The sequence below is a fragment of the Aythya fuligula genome, chromosome 29 (genome assembly GCF_009819795.1).
Source record: "Aythya fuligula isolate bAytFul2 chromosome 29, bAytFul2.pri, whole genome shotgun sequence".
Classification (NCBI taxonomy): Eukaryota; Metazoa; Chordata; class Aves; order Anseriformes; family Anatidae; genus Aythya; species Aythya fuligula.
Genome location: NC_045587.1, coordinates 2,093,460 through 2,106,108, shown reverse-complemented (window position 1 = coordinate 2,106,108; position 12,649 = coordinate 2,093,460). Strand labels below are relative to the sequence as shown.

Here is a 12,649-nt window from a genome sequence, read left to right as displayed (position 1 = left end):
AGCAGGCGGCAGTGCAGCTACGCAGTTTGCGCCCAGCAGCGCTACGCACTTTACGTCCAGCAGGCGGCAGCACAGCTACGCACTTTACGCCCAGCAGGCGGCAGTGCAGCTACGCACTTTGCGCCCAGCAGCGCTACGCACTTTGCGTCCAGCAGGCGGCGCTACCGGCGCGGCGCGGCCGTGGTGGCGGCGGGGAGCGGCGCGGCGGGGAGCGGCCCGGCCCGCTGGAAGATGGCGGTGCGGAAGAAGGACGGCGGCCCCAACGTCAAGTACTACGAGGCCTCGGACACCGTCAGCCAGTTCGACAACGTGCGGCTGTGGCTCGGCAAGAACTACAAGAAGGTAGCGCGGGGGCGGCGGCCGCGGGCCCGGCCTGTCACGGCCCCGCCGCCCCCCGGGCCCGGCTCGGCGGGAGGCCCCGGCTGCGGCCCGCGGCGGGGCCGTGACCACCCCCCCCCCGCCCCCCCGTTTCCCCCCCCCAGTACATCCAGGCCGAGCCCCCCACCAACAAGTCGCTGTCGAGCCTGGTGGTGCAGCTGCTGCAGTTCCAGGAGGAGGTGTTCGGGAAGCACGTCAGCAACGCGCCCCTCACCAAGCTGCCGGTGAGCCCCCGCCGCACAAAGGCGGCCCCCCCCCGCCCGGGACCCCCCCCCCACCTCCCCGCCCCTTCCCTCAGCCCCCGGGCACGGCCCCCCCCCGGCAGCGGGGACGGGGACGGCGCCTCCGTGACCGTGGGCTGCGGCCCGGGGACACGGGGAGGGCGGCTGGGGACACGGGGACACGGGGATTTGGGGATGTGGGGACGTGGGGACGGTGCCCCCCTGCCCCCGGGAGCACCACGGCGGGGGGATGACACCGGGAGCGGGGGCAGCGCCTCGGGGGCCTGGGGACAGAAAGCCAGGGACAATGGCCTTGGTACGGCCAGTGCCAGGTACAGGGACCCTGACCCCACACAGGGACCCTGGCCCCACACGGGGACGATGCCCCGCTGAGGGTCTGTGCCCCAGCAGCCCGGGGCCAGCCCCCCGTTGACCCCGGGGCCGTGTCCTGCCTGGCAGCTGCCCCCCACCTGGGACAGCGCCAGACCGCAGACAGCGCCCCGCTGACCCGGGGCCAGCCCCCCAGCACGGGGGCTTTTTGGCAGCCCCCCCCCAGCCCCCAACCCAGCATCCACATCACAGCCCCAGTGACCCGGGGCCGGCGCCCCCGATGCGCCGGTGACAGCTCCCGGTGCCCCGGGCTGTCCCGTGCACCCCCCCTGACCCCTCTCCTCCCGTTACAGATCAAATGCTTCTTGGATTTCAAGGCGGGGGGAGCCCTGTGCCACATCCTGGCAGCCGCCTATAAGTTCAAGAGCGACCAAGGATGGTGAGCACCCACCGCGCCCCATGGGGGGGGGCTGGGAGTGGGAGGGGGCTGGGGTGGGAGCTGTGGGGGCTGGGTGGGGGGGGGGGACAGAGCTTTTATCCCCTCTGTGGGAGCACCGGGGGTTGCCCCAGCTCGGTGGCTGCCTGGGCTGGGCTGTGCATAGGGCTCCCACCTCTGTGAGCAGGTGCTGGGGGATGTCCCCCCCACCAGCCATGGAGCCCTGGGGGGGGTTCAGGCCCCCCCCCTCCAGCCAGGCAGGCTGCGGCTGGCTGACGAGGAGACCGGAGCTGTGGCTTTCATGAGAGTCGCTCTTTTCTTCCAATAAGGCGGCGTTTCGATTTCCAGAATCCCTCGCGGATGGATCGCAACGTGGAGATGTTCATGACCATCGAGAAATCCCTGGTGCAGGTAAGGGGGTGCTTCCCCTCCCAGCCCCTCCCCCGGAGATCCCCCCCCACCCCAAGTCTGCCCCCATCCCGCTCAACGCTTTGCTCTTCATCCCCAGAACAACTGCCTGGCCCGGCCCAACATCTTCCTGCACCAGGAGATTGAGCCCAAGCTGCTGAGCAAGCTGAAGGACATCGTCAAGAGGCACCAGGTCGGTGGCAGCGCTTGGGTGGGGGGGGCCCATCCGAGGCTGCGTCGCGGTGCTCAGCCCCACGCTCCCCCCTCCTTGCAGGGCACCGTGACCGAGGACAAGAGCAACGCGTCCCACGTCGTCTGCCCCGTCCCTGGGAACCTGGAGGAAGGTGGGTGCGAGCCTGGGGGGCGCAGCCCAAGCCCCCCCCTTGCTCAGAACCCATGGAGAAACATCGGGGAGGGGGCAGTGCTGGGGGCTGGGCAGTCGGAGCCGTGGTGGGGGCCGTGCCCAGCACCGTGCCCTCTGCCTGTGCCTTGTAGAGGAGTGGGTGCGGCCGGTCATGAAGCGAGACAAGCAGGTGCTGCTGCACTGGGGCTACTACCCCGACAGGTGAGGGGGTCCCGGGGAGCCACCGCTCCGTGCTGGGGCTGGGGGACGTGGCCGCAGCCTGATGGGACGCCCCCGCTCACCCCCTGCCCCTGCACCCGCAGCTACGACACCTGGATCCCGGCCAACGAGATTGAGGCCTCCGTGGAGGACGCCCCGACACCGGAGAAACCCCGCAAGGTGATGGGGACCCCCAGGCCCAGCTGGTGGCTGTGGATGGACCCCCCCCCATCCCCTGACCACCCTGGGGGTCACCGATCCGTCCGGGCCCCGCCCGCAGGTCCATGCCAAGTGGATCCTGGACACGGACACCTTCAACGAGTGGATGAACGAGGAGGACTACGAGGTGACCGACGAGAAGAGCCCCGTGGCCCGCAGGAAGAAGATCTCGGCCAAGACACTGACGGATGAGGTCAGAGCGGGGCGGCTGCCCCCGGGGGATGCACGGGGAGGGGGCTCTGCCCTGGGGGTGCAGTGGGGGGGTCCCAGTCCTGCGCCTCGTGATCCCTGCGTCCTCCACAGGTGAACAGCCCCGACTCGGACCGGCGGGACAAGAAGGGAGGCAACTACAAGAAGAGGAAGCGCTCGCCCTCGCCCTCGCCCACCCCAGAGGCCAAAAAGAAGAACGCTAAGAAGGGGTGAGCCTGGGGGGGGCAACGGGGCCGGATTCAGCCCCAGGGCAGGGGCTGTGGGAGCCCGGCTGTGGTGCTGATGGGGCCGGGGGGCTCTGGCTTTCACAGACCCTCCACCCCCTACAACAAGTCCAAGCGTGGGCACCGCGAGGAGGAGCAGGAGGACCTGACGAAGGACATGGACGAGCCCTCGCCCGTCCCCAACGTGGAGGAGGTCACCCTGCCCAAAACAGGTCAGGGCTGGGGCCGGCAGTGTCCCCACGGGGCCGTGCCTGTCCCAGCACCCCGGCGCTCAGCGCCTCCTCCCTCTGCTGCAGTCAACACCAAGAAGGACTCGGAGTCTGCGCCCGTCAAGGGGGGCACCATGACAGACCTGGGTGAGTCCGAGCCCCTCGGGCTGGGCGCTGCGGCCAGTCCCTGGTGCTGCCACACCGGCGGTGCCCAAAACTGCCCCCGTGTCCTCTCTTCCAGATGAGCAGGAGGACGAGAGCATGGAGACAGCCGGCAAGGTGAGGCCACGGGGCTGTGCCAGCCCTCAGTGACAGCAGCCCCGTGAGGTCTCTTTTCCCTGCCCAAGGGACCCTTTTCCCTTCTCCAAGGACCATGCTCCCCACTCCAGAAATAGGGTCATCGCTGTAGGATGGTCACCTCTTTTGTGCCTTTTCTGGGGACAAAAAGGTCCCATTTGCTGGCGTATTAGAGGGTGTGCAGAGGAAGGCCACAAAACTGATCCTGGGGCTGGAGCAGCTGTCCTCTGATGAGGGGCTGGGGTTGTGCAGCCTGGAGAAGAGAAAGCTCTGGGGGGGCCCTGTAGCAGGGGGCTTATAGGGAAGGTGGTATAAGGCTTTTCCCCAAGGTCTGTAGTGATAGGATGAGGGGAAATGGCTCCAAAAGGAAAGGTTAGATGGGGGTTAGGTGTGAGAAATGGATCTGTTACTGGAGCTGGTTGTGGCTGCCCCCTCCTGGCAAGTGCTCGAGGCCAGGCTGGCCGGGGCTGTGGGCAGCTCAGCTGGTGGGAGGGGGCCCTGTGCATGGAGGGGGGGCTTCAAACCAGGTCCTTAAGATCCCGTCCACCCCAAACCATGCTGTGGACCCCATCCCCATGCCGTGCTCGGTGAGGGCGCGAAGGAGGGGTCGGGGCCCTTTGCCCACGTGGCGCCGGTGTCCCGCAGGACGAGGAGGAGAACGGCACCGGCAGCAAGGGGGAGCAGGCCAAGAACCCCGACCTGCACGAGGACAACGTGACGGAGCAGACCCACCACATCATCATCCCCAGCTACGCCGCCTGGTTCGACTACAACAGGTACGGGGCGCCCCGAGGCCGCGGTTGGTGCCCCGCTGCCAGCTCGGCGCGGTGCCAGCCCCTCCCCGTGCCTCCCCCTTGCAGCGTCCACGCCATCGAGCGCCGAGCCCTGCCCGAGTTCTTCAACGGCAAGAACAAGTCCAAGACCCCTGAAATGTGAGGCCGAGCCCCCCCGCCCCATCCCTCCGTGCCCCCCCAGCCCCACGCCGTGCTCACGGCCCCCTCCCTGCTGCAGATACCTGGCCTACCGCAACTTCATGATCGACACGTACCGCCTGAACCCGCAGGAGTACCTCACCTCCACCGCCTGCCGCCGCAACCTGGCGGGCGACGTCTGTGCCATCATGCGGTGCGTTTGGCCCCCGCCGCACGCGGCTCGGCCCGCGGCAGCCGCCCCCTCCCCAACCTCTGAGTCCCCCCCCCCACTCCCCTTTTTTCCTCCTCCGCAGGGTCCACGCCTTCCTGGAGCAGTGGGGCCTCATCAACTACCAGGTGGACGCCGAGAGCCGGCCCACCCCCATGGGCCCCCCGCCCACCTCTCATTTCCACGTCCTGGCCGACACCCCCTCGGGGCTGGTGCCGCTGCAGCCCAAGACGCCCCAGGTGGGTGCGCAGCGAGGGTCCCCCGCCGCCTCCGCGTCCCGTCCGCCTTCCCCGGTCCCCGTGTGGGGGGGTGTTGGGGGGTTAGGGTTGGGGTTTTGAGCGGGGCTGGGGGGGGGGGGGGCCTGAGCACAGCTTTGTCTGTGCCTCAGGGCCGGCAGAGCGACGGCGACGCCAAGACGGGCCGCAAGAGCAAAGAGATCGAAGACCTCGTCACCGAGACGGTGAAAGGGAAGCCGGAGCTGGTAGGCGGCTGCATGGGGCCCGTCCCCCCGCCGCTGGCCGAGGAAGGCTCCTTCCCTCCTCCCCCTCGCGCCCCGCATGCCGCCCTGCCCTGGGGAGCAGGGACGCGGGGGGGACACCGTGACGAGACGGGGCACTGCGGCGTCTCCAGGGAGGGACGGGGATGGGGGGGGGGGGGGGGGGAGCTGCGTCTTCTCGGGCCTGCCGCCCCCCCGGCCGTGCCCCCAACGTCCCCTCTCCTCCCCAGCAGCAGACCTCGGCCTCGCAGCAGATGCTGAACTTCCCCGACAAGAGCAAGGACAAGCCGGCCGACATGCAGAACTTCGGCCTCCGCACCGACATGTACACCAAGAAGAACGTCCCCTCCAAGGTGGGGGCCCCGGCCCCTTCTCTGCTCCCTCCCTGTGCCCCCACCCCGCTGCTCACCCCCTCTTTCACCCCCACAGAGCAAAGCTGCCGCCAGCGCCACGCGGGAGTGGACGGAGCAGGAGACGCTGCTGCTGCTGGAGGTGAGCCAGGGATCTGGGAGGGGGTCCCGGGGAGGAGGGAGTGTTGGTAACGGGGCCACCCAGCCCCGCTGAGCCCCCCCGCCCCACCCTGTAGGCCCTGGAGATGTACAAGGACGACTGGAACAAGGTGTCGGAGCACGTGGGCAGCCGGACGCAGGACGAGTGCATCCTGCACTTCCTGCGGCTGCCCATTGAGGACCCCTACCTGGAGGACTCGGAGGCGTCCCTGGGGCCCCTGGCCTACCAGCCCATCCCCTTCAGCCAGTCCGGCAACCCCGTCATGAGCACCGTCGCCTTCCTGGCCTCCGTCGTTGACCCCCGTGTCGCCTCCGCCGCCGCCAAGTCGGCGCTGGGTAATGCGGCCGCGTCCCCGCAGGGGTCGGAGCCCGGGGGGGCTGTCGGCCGTGGCGTTAGGGGCACGAGACCCCCCCCAGGGCGGTGGAGGCAAGAGGGGGCCGAGCACTGCCAGAGAACGGGCGGCACGGCACGGGGCCGCGGGCGGTGATGGGGAGCTGGGACATGGGACATGGGACGAGCCCCCCCACACCTCCGGGGGGGCTGTGCGGTGCCAAGGAGCGGGGCTGGCTCTTGGGGGGGGGGCTCAGCCCCCCGCTGATGGGTGGCATCGCGCTGCTCCGGCAGAGGAGTTCTCCAAGATGAAGGAGGAGGTGCCCACGGCGCTGGTGGAGGCACACGTCCGCAAGGTGGAGGAGGCGGCCAAGGTGACGGGCAAAGCCGATCCCGCGTTCGGGCTGGAGAGCAGCGGCATCGCCGGCACCACCTCCGACGAGCCCGAGCGGATAGGTACTGCCTGGGGGTGCTGGGGGGGCTCTGTGCAATGGGTTTTTGGCATGGGGGGGGCTCACCCTGTGCCTGTGTCCCCAGAGGAGAGCGGCACGGAGGAGGCGCGGGCAGAGGCGCAGCCGGCGGAGGAGAAGAAGGAGGCGAAGGTAGCGGGGCTGGGGGCGCAGGGTGGGGCCCTGCTGGAGGTTGGAAATTGGGGGGGCAAACAGCCGGGTCTGGTCCCTTCCCCAGGAGCCCCGGGATGGCACCGCCGAGGAGGAGGTGAAGGAGAAACTGGGGGACATGGCCAAGAAGGAGGAGGAGAAGGGCAAGGAGCCGGAGGGTGAGAAGGAGTCGGACAAGGGCGACAGCGATGGCACAGGTGAGAGGAGGCCTGGCCGGGCAGGAGGTGCAGAGCCCCCCCCCAGCCACCCCTCACTGACCACCCCTGTCCCCTGCAGGGGACCTGGAGAAGGAGAAGGAGGCGAAGGAGGCGCAGGACGAGGTGCCCAAGGAGCCACCGGAGCCCGAGGCCGAGCGCAAGGCGAAGGTGGAGCGGGACATCGGCGAGGGGAACCTCTCCACTGCCGCCGCCGCCGCGCTGGCCGCAGCTGCTGTGAAGGCCAAGGTGTGGGTTGGGGGCTTTCGGGGGGGCTGTGTGTGTGTGTGGGGGGGGGTTCCTGCAGGTGTTGACCCCCACCCCATCCCCTCAGCACCTGGCGGCCGTGGAGGAGCGTAAGATCAAGTCGCTGGTGGCGCTGCTGGTGGAGACGCAGATGAAGAAGCTGGAGATCAAGCTGCGGCACTTCGAGGAGCTCGAGACCATCATGGACCGGGAGCGCGAGGCGGTGAGCAGGGCGCAGACCTTGAGCATCCCCCCCCACACCCTGGCAGCCTCTGCTGACCCCCCCCCGTGCCTCCCCGTAGCTGGAATACCAGCGGCAGCAGCTGCTGGCGGACCGCCAGGCCTTCCACATGGAGCAGCTGAAGTACGCGGAGATGCGCGCCCGCCAGCAGCACTTCCAGCACCTGCAGCAGCAGCAGCAGCAGCAGCCGCCCCCCCTGCCGCCGGGGGCTCAGCCCCTGCCCGCCACCGGCACCCCCCTGGCCCCCGCCGCCCACCCTCTGGGCGCGCCGCCCGCCCCCGCCATGGTGGCCCCCGCTGAGCCCGGGGGGCAGCCGCTGCCCGGGGCCCCCCCGCCGCAGCCACCCCCACCGCCGGGCGCCCCGCAGCCTGGCCCGGCCATCCCGCACGGTGAGCGGGGTGCCGAGGGGGTGGGTGGGTGGCTGGCTGGGGGGGGGGTCTCAGCCCTGATGGTTTCCCCCCCCATTCCCCAATTTCATGCTCTCGCCATCTACCTGAAGGAAAGGTGGGGGGAGCTGGGTTGGGGGGGCTGCAGATGGTGAGGGATGGGAGGAGAGGGAATGGCCTCAGGTGGTGCTGGGGGAGGTTTGGGTTGGGAATGAGGAGGCCGTTTTTAGGGAGGGTGGGGGGGTGTTGGAGCGGGCTGCCCGGGGAGGGGGTGTCCCTGCCCCTGCCCCTGTCCCTGTCCCACGTTCAAGGAAAGCCTGGACCTGCTGCCTGGGTGCCGTTGGTGGCAGGGGGAGGGTTGGCCCAGGTGATCCTAAAGTCCTTCCCTTAACTTCTCCCTGCTCTCCCGCAGCCCCGGCGCCGTTCCCCGGGCAGCAGCCGCCGTCCCAGAGCCTGGCTGGGAGCCTCGGTGGCAGCGGCCACCCCGCCGTGCCCGGTAATGCGCCCGCGGCCCTGCCCTTCGGATTGCCTCCATCCGCCATCCCATTTAGCATGGCTAACCCCCTAGCCGAGTCCATCGGGGCCACCTTCCCCGCTAACCCGCCCGCCCTCCCGCTGCATGGGGCCCTGGCCAGCAGCATGCCGCCCGGGGGGCTGCCCCCCCCGCCTAACCCACCCGGCCTGGCCCTGCCGCACCTCGCGGGGGGCTCGGCCGCCGCGCACAGCCCCGCCATCGTGGCCGCCGTGCAGGGAAGCCTCCTTCCCAACCCCGGCCTCCTCGCAGGTGAGACATTGGGGGGGTGGGGGGCTTCGGGGGGGTCGGGGGGGGTCACTCACGGCGGGGAGGGATCCCCACACCCATGCGCATCGGGCTGGAGCAGGGCGGGGGGGGCCTCGCTCAAACCTTCTCATGGGCGGTGGGCTACGCGGTGCGCTCGCACCCCTCCCTGTGTCGCCCCCCAGGTGTGACCCCCCCCCCCCCCTTTTTCCTTTCCTTTTCTCTCCGTGCAGATCAAGGCCCCCCCCTGCAGACGGACCCCATCGCGCCCAGCCCCAGCACGGCCACCCCCGTCCCCCCCACGCAGTGAGCCCCCCCCCCGGGGCCGAGGACGCTGCACCCCGCGCCCCCCCGCCGCAGGCCCGGGGAGACCGGCCCCTCCCGCCCCCGCAAGACCCCAGAGGAAGTCCCCCCACCCCACCCCCCCGCTTTGGTATTTTTTTATGATGATTGTCCCGGATTTTATTTAAGTGTTGGTCTCCCCGGGCGGGCCGGGGACCCTGCTGCACCCCGGCTATTTATGAGACAGCTCCGATCCCACCTGGCAACTGGGCATTCCCCCCCCCCCCCCCAACAACCCCCCCCCAGCTCCTTTTCTGTTTTTGTCCCCCCCCCCCAACCCCTCCCCACTCCCCCAATCTCCCTCTCTCCCCCTTCCCTTTTTTTTTTAAATAACAAAAATAAAATTCCAAGTCCCCGGGGCGGGAAGAAACGGCCTCGAGTGGCAGGGTCTGTGGGGGGGGGGGGCAGGGGGCTGCTTGGGGGGGGTCACACACAGGCTGAAGGACGCAGCATCTCTCCGCCGCCTCTTTATTCGCGGAGCAATAACTTAGCCGGTGGGGCTGGAGCGGTGGGGGGGGGGGGGGTGTGGGGGGAGCTCAGCAGTGCTGGGGGGGGGCAATGGGAAAGGGGAAAAAAAAAAAAAAAAAAAAAAAAAAAGGGGGGAAAAGGCACAAAACCCAGACCGGGGGGTGGGGTGGGGGGAATGGGGGGGGTTCGGAGGTCTTCAGCCGCTCAGCACCATCCGGACCAGCTCTGTGGAGAGAGGAGAAAGAGCGGGGTGAGGGGGGGGCTCCGTGCCCCCAGCCCTCGTCCCGGAGAGAGGCAGGAGCCCGCAGCAGACCCCAGGCAGACGGAGGAGGAGAGGCGGCGGCACCGGGCGCTGCGGCTCCCGCGGGCGGGCACGGCTGCGGCTCCATGCAGAGGGGCATGCGGGGGGGGCAGGGGCTGCACCGAGGGGGAAAGGGGGCGAGAGCGCAAACCAGGAGGCTTTTTTTTTTTTTTTTTTTTTCTTTGCTTAAAAAGAAAAAAAAAAAATTCCACCCAAAAAGTAAAAAAAAAAAAAAGAAGAAAAAAATTAAATGAGGGAAAAAAAGAGGGAGGAAAAAAATGGTAAGTAAGTAACTGAAGGGGGAGCGGAGGATGGGAAGAGGCGTACCCCTGCGGCTTCACCCTGACAAGATGTGTCTCACAAACGCTGGGAGGAAGGAAGGAGATGATGGTCAGGGAGGGCTTGGGAACGGGGCTGAGCCCCCTGGGACCCCCCCCGGGGACCCCCGGCCACCGGCCCGGCGCTCACCTTCGTAGTTGATGCAGCCGTTGCTGTCCTCGTGCCCGGCCACCAGCTGCTCCACCTCCTCCTCCGTCATCTTCTCACCTGCGGGACGGCGACGGGGTCACCTCGGGGTGGCCCTGGGGGAAACTGGGGAAGGGGGGGGGGGTCCGGGAACCAGGGAGGGGGGTGGGTGCTCACCCAGGGTGACGAGGACGTGGCGGATCTCTGCCCCCATGACGGTGCCGTTGCCCTCCTTGTCGAAGACCCGCAGCCCCTCGACGTAGTCCTCGAAGCAGCCCTGGTCCTTGTTCTTGGCGATGGTCTGCATCATGGGCAGGAACTGCTCGAAGTTCAGCGTCTTCAGGTTCATCTCTGCGCGGGGACACGGAGCGCCGTGGGTGGGGGCCGGGGGCAGCGGTCCCGGGGGGGGGTCGGGGGGTGTATGGGGAGGGTGGGGGGGGCGCACTCACCATCGCTCTTGGGGTTGCCCAGCACCTTCATGACCTCGGCGTTGGTGGGGTTCTGGCCCAGCGCCCGCATCACGTCCCCGCACTGGCTGTACAGGATCTTCCCGTCCCCGGTGCGGTCAAAGAGCTGGAACGCCTCCTTGAACTCTGCGGGGCGCCCGCGTCAGGGGGGGGCCGGGCACCCCCACGGGACCGTGCACCCCGTGGGAGCCGGTGCTGCAGCATCCTGCACCTACGGGACCCCATAACCTGCACCTACGGGACCCCGTAACCTGCCCCTAGGGACCCTGCACCTACAGGACCCCATAACCTACTCCTATGGATGCTGCATGTACAGGACCCCATAACCTGTTCCTACAGACCCTGCACCTGCAGAACCCCGTAACCTGCTCCTAGGGACCCTGCACCTATGGGACACCATGACCTGCACCTAAAGGACCCCATCACTTGTTCTTATGGATGCTGCACGTACAGGACCCCATAACCTGCTGCTATGGACCCTGCATCTACAGGACCCCATAACCTACTCTTAGGGACCCGGCACCAATGGGACCCCATAACCTGCACCTACAGGACCCCATAACCTGCTCCTATGGACCCTGCATCTATGGGACCCCATATCTTTCTCTTATGAATGCTGCACCTCCAGGACCCCATAACCTCTTCCTACGGGCCCTGCTCCTATGGCCCGTGCACCTCTGGGACCCCATACCCTCGATGCTGCAGCTCTAGGATGCTGTAAGCGGCACCTATGGGGCCAGGCACCACGGGACCCCCCCACCTGCACCCCCGGGACCCCCGCACCCCCAGGACCCCACCACCTGCACCCAGCCCCCCCCCAGCCCAGATCCCGTTTCCCATCGGGGTCCGGTTTCCCGTCGGGAACCCGACGCCAGCGGCCGGGGGGGGCTCCGGGAGCGCGGGGGGGCCCCTCCCGTACAGGAAGGGCCGGGGCCGCCTCCCGCCCCCCCCCCCCCCCGCACCGGGGCGGCCCCGCCCCGCAGGAATGCGCGGCCCGGCCCCGCGCCGTGCCCATATAAGGGCAAATGGCGCAAGAGGCCCCGGAACCCCCCCGGCCCCCGGTGTCCCCCCCCCCGAGCCCGGAGCCCCCTCCGGGGTCCCTAGAGCCCCCCCCCAGCCCCGGGTGCGGCCCCGGCCCCCGCCCCGGTCCCGCAGCGACTTTGCCCCGGGACCCGCCCGGGCGGCGGCGGGCAGGAAGCGCGGGGAGCGGCGGGGCCGGGCCTCGAGGGGGGGGGTCCGGGGGGGTCCCGGGGGGGTCCCGGTGGTCCCGGTCACTCACCGGCGGTCTGCTCCTCCGAGAAGTCGCACTGCGGGGGGGGGGGAGAGCGCGGCCGTCAGCGCGCACCGGCACCGGCACCGCCCGCGCCGTCGGGGCCCCCCCGCCCGGTGCCAGCCCCGAGCCCGCTCCCGGTGCTGCTCCCGGTCCCGGTGCCCCCCCCCGCCCCACGCCCACCCCCCCATCACCCCCATCACCCCCCCGCCCGGTGCCCGCCGCCCCCCGCCCGTCGCATCCCGGTTCCGGTCCCCCCCCCCATCCCCCGTTAACCCCCCCGGTGCCGCCCCGCTCCCCACCATGGCGGCGCCGCTCCCGGTGCTGGTCCCGCTCCTGGTCCCGTTCCCCCCTCCCGGTCCCGGTCCCGGTCCCGCACTGGGCCGCGGCCGCCGGGAGGCGCCTTTGTACGGCCCCGACGTCACCGCGCGCCCATTGGCCGAGAGCCGCCGACGTCACGGCGCGGTAATGAGCTCATGCATTATGCATGAGGGGGGCGGGGCGACGGGAGGTCACGCCCCTTCTCCCGGGGGGGATTTTTTGCCTATAGATGGGCAACGAGCGGGGCCGGGGGGGGCACCCTGGGGGGGGGGGGACCCCAATGGGGGATGGGCCGGGGGCACCTCCCGATGGGGGGGTTCGGGGGGGGGGGACACCCCCTGGGAGGGGCACCCCAACGGCCATAGGGGGTGGGGGGCAGCCCTATGGGGACACCCCAATGATGGTCCCATGGGGGACACCCCACTGGGGACGCCCCCTGGGGGACACCCTGATAAGGACACCGTGATAAGGACCCCCCAACACTGCCTCCCCCAAGGACATCACCCCATGGGGGCACCAACGTAGGGACACCCCCACAGGGAGCATCCCCACGCTGCCATCCCCTAAGGGACACCCCAAC

At 69.6% G+C, this 12,649-nt stretch overlaps 2 protein-coding genes across 3 annotated transcripts; one reads left to right on the top strand and one right to left on the bottom strand.

Annotated features, from left to right (window-relative positions):
* Window positions 1-192: 192 nt before the first annotated feature.
* Window positions 193-8,745, top strand: SMARCC2 (SWI/SNF related, matrix associated, actin dependent regulator of chromatin subfamily c member 2). The gene is made up of 29 exons (XM_032204717.1): window positions 193-342; window positions 483-602; window positions 1,283-1,368; window positions 1,695-1,776; window positions 1,874-1,966; window positions 2,048-2,117; window positions 2,269-2,338; window positions 2,440-2,515; window positions 2,616-2,747; window positions 2,858-2,973; window positions 3,076-3,200; window positions 3,285-3,344; window positions 3,439-3,476; window positions 4,140-4,270; window positions 4,355-4,426; window positions 4,506-4,619; window positions 4,720-4,873; window positions 5,023-5,115; window positions 5,361-5,483; window positions 5,560-5,622; window positions 5,717-5,975; window positions 6,265-6,426; window positions 6,508-6,572; window positions 6,658-6,787; window positions 6,867-7,033; window positions 7,119-7,253; window positions 7,333-7,660; window positions 8,070-8,441; window positions 8,669-8,745. The coding sequence occupies exons 1-29, from the start codon at window positions 232-234 to the stop codon at window positions 8,743-8,745; spliced, it is 3,624 nt and encodes a 1,207-aa protein (XP_032060608.1). The 5' UTR covers window positions 193-231.
* A 635-nt stretch (window positions 8,746-9,380) lies between these two features.
* MYL6 (myosin light chain 6) lies at window positions 9,381-12,163 on the bottom strand. Of its 2 annotated transcripts, XM_032204769.1 has the most exons (7): window positions 12,051-12,162; window positions 11,758-11,785; window positions 10,461-10,604; window positions 10,189-10,362; window positions 10,015-10,092; window positions 9,874-9,912; window positions 9,402-9,470 (listed from the first exon to the last, which is right to left on the bottom strand). In XM_032204769.1, the coding sequence occupies exons 1-6, from the start codon at window positions 12,051-12,053 to the stop codon at window positions 9,884-9,886; spliced, it is 456 nt and encodes a 151-aa protein (XP_032060660.1). In that variant the 5' UTR covers window positions 12,054-12,162; the 3' UTR covers window positions 9,402-9,470; window positions 9,874-9,883. The 2 variants fall into 2 exon arrangements, with proteins under 2 accessions (XP_032060662.1, XP_032060660.1); XM_032204771.1 differs by lacking the exon at window positions 9,874-9,912 and having other exon boundaries at window positions 9,381-9,470; window positions 12,051-12,163.
* Window positions 12,164-12,649: the final 486 nt, after the last annotated feature.

Coding starts and splice junctions, on each gene's coding strand:
- MYL6 (XM_032204771.1), bottom strand. Junction 10,363..10,460: donor GGGCAACCCCAAGAGCGATG/GTGAGTGCGCCC, acceptor GTCCCCGCGCAG/AGATGAACCTGAAGACGCTG. Junction 9,471..10,014: donor CGGCTGCATCAACTACGAAG/GTGAGCGCCGGG, acceptor CTCTCTCCACAG/AGCTGGTCCGGATGGTGCTG.
- SMARCC2 (XM_032204717.1), top strand. CDS start 232: ATGGCGGTGCGGAAGAAGGACGGCGGCCCCAACGTCAAGTACTACGAG. Junction 1,777..1,873: donor TCGAGAAATCCCTGGTGCAG/GTAAGGGGGTGC, acceptor CTTCATCCCCAG/AACAACTGCCTGGCCCGGCC. Junction 4,620..4,719: donor GACGTCTGTGCCATCATGCG/GTGCGTTTGGCC, acceptor CCTCCTCCGCAG/GGTCCACGCCTTCCTGGAGC.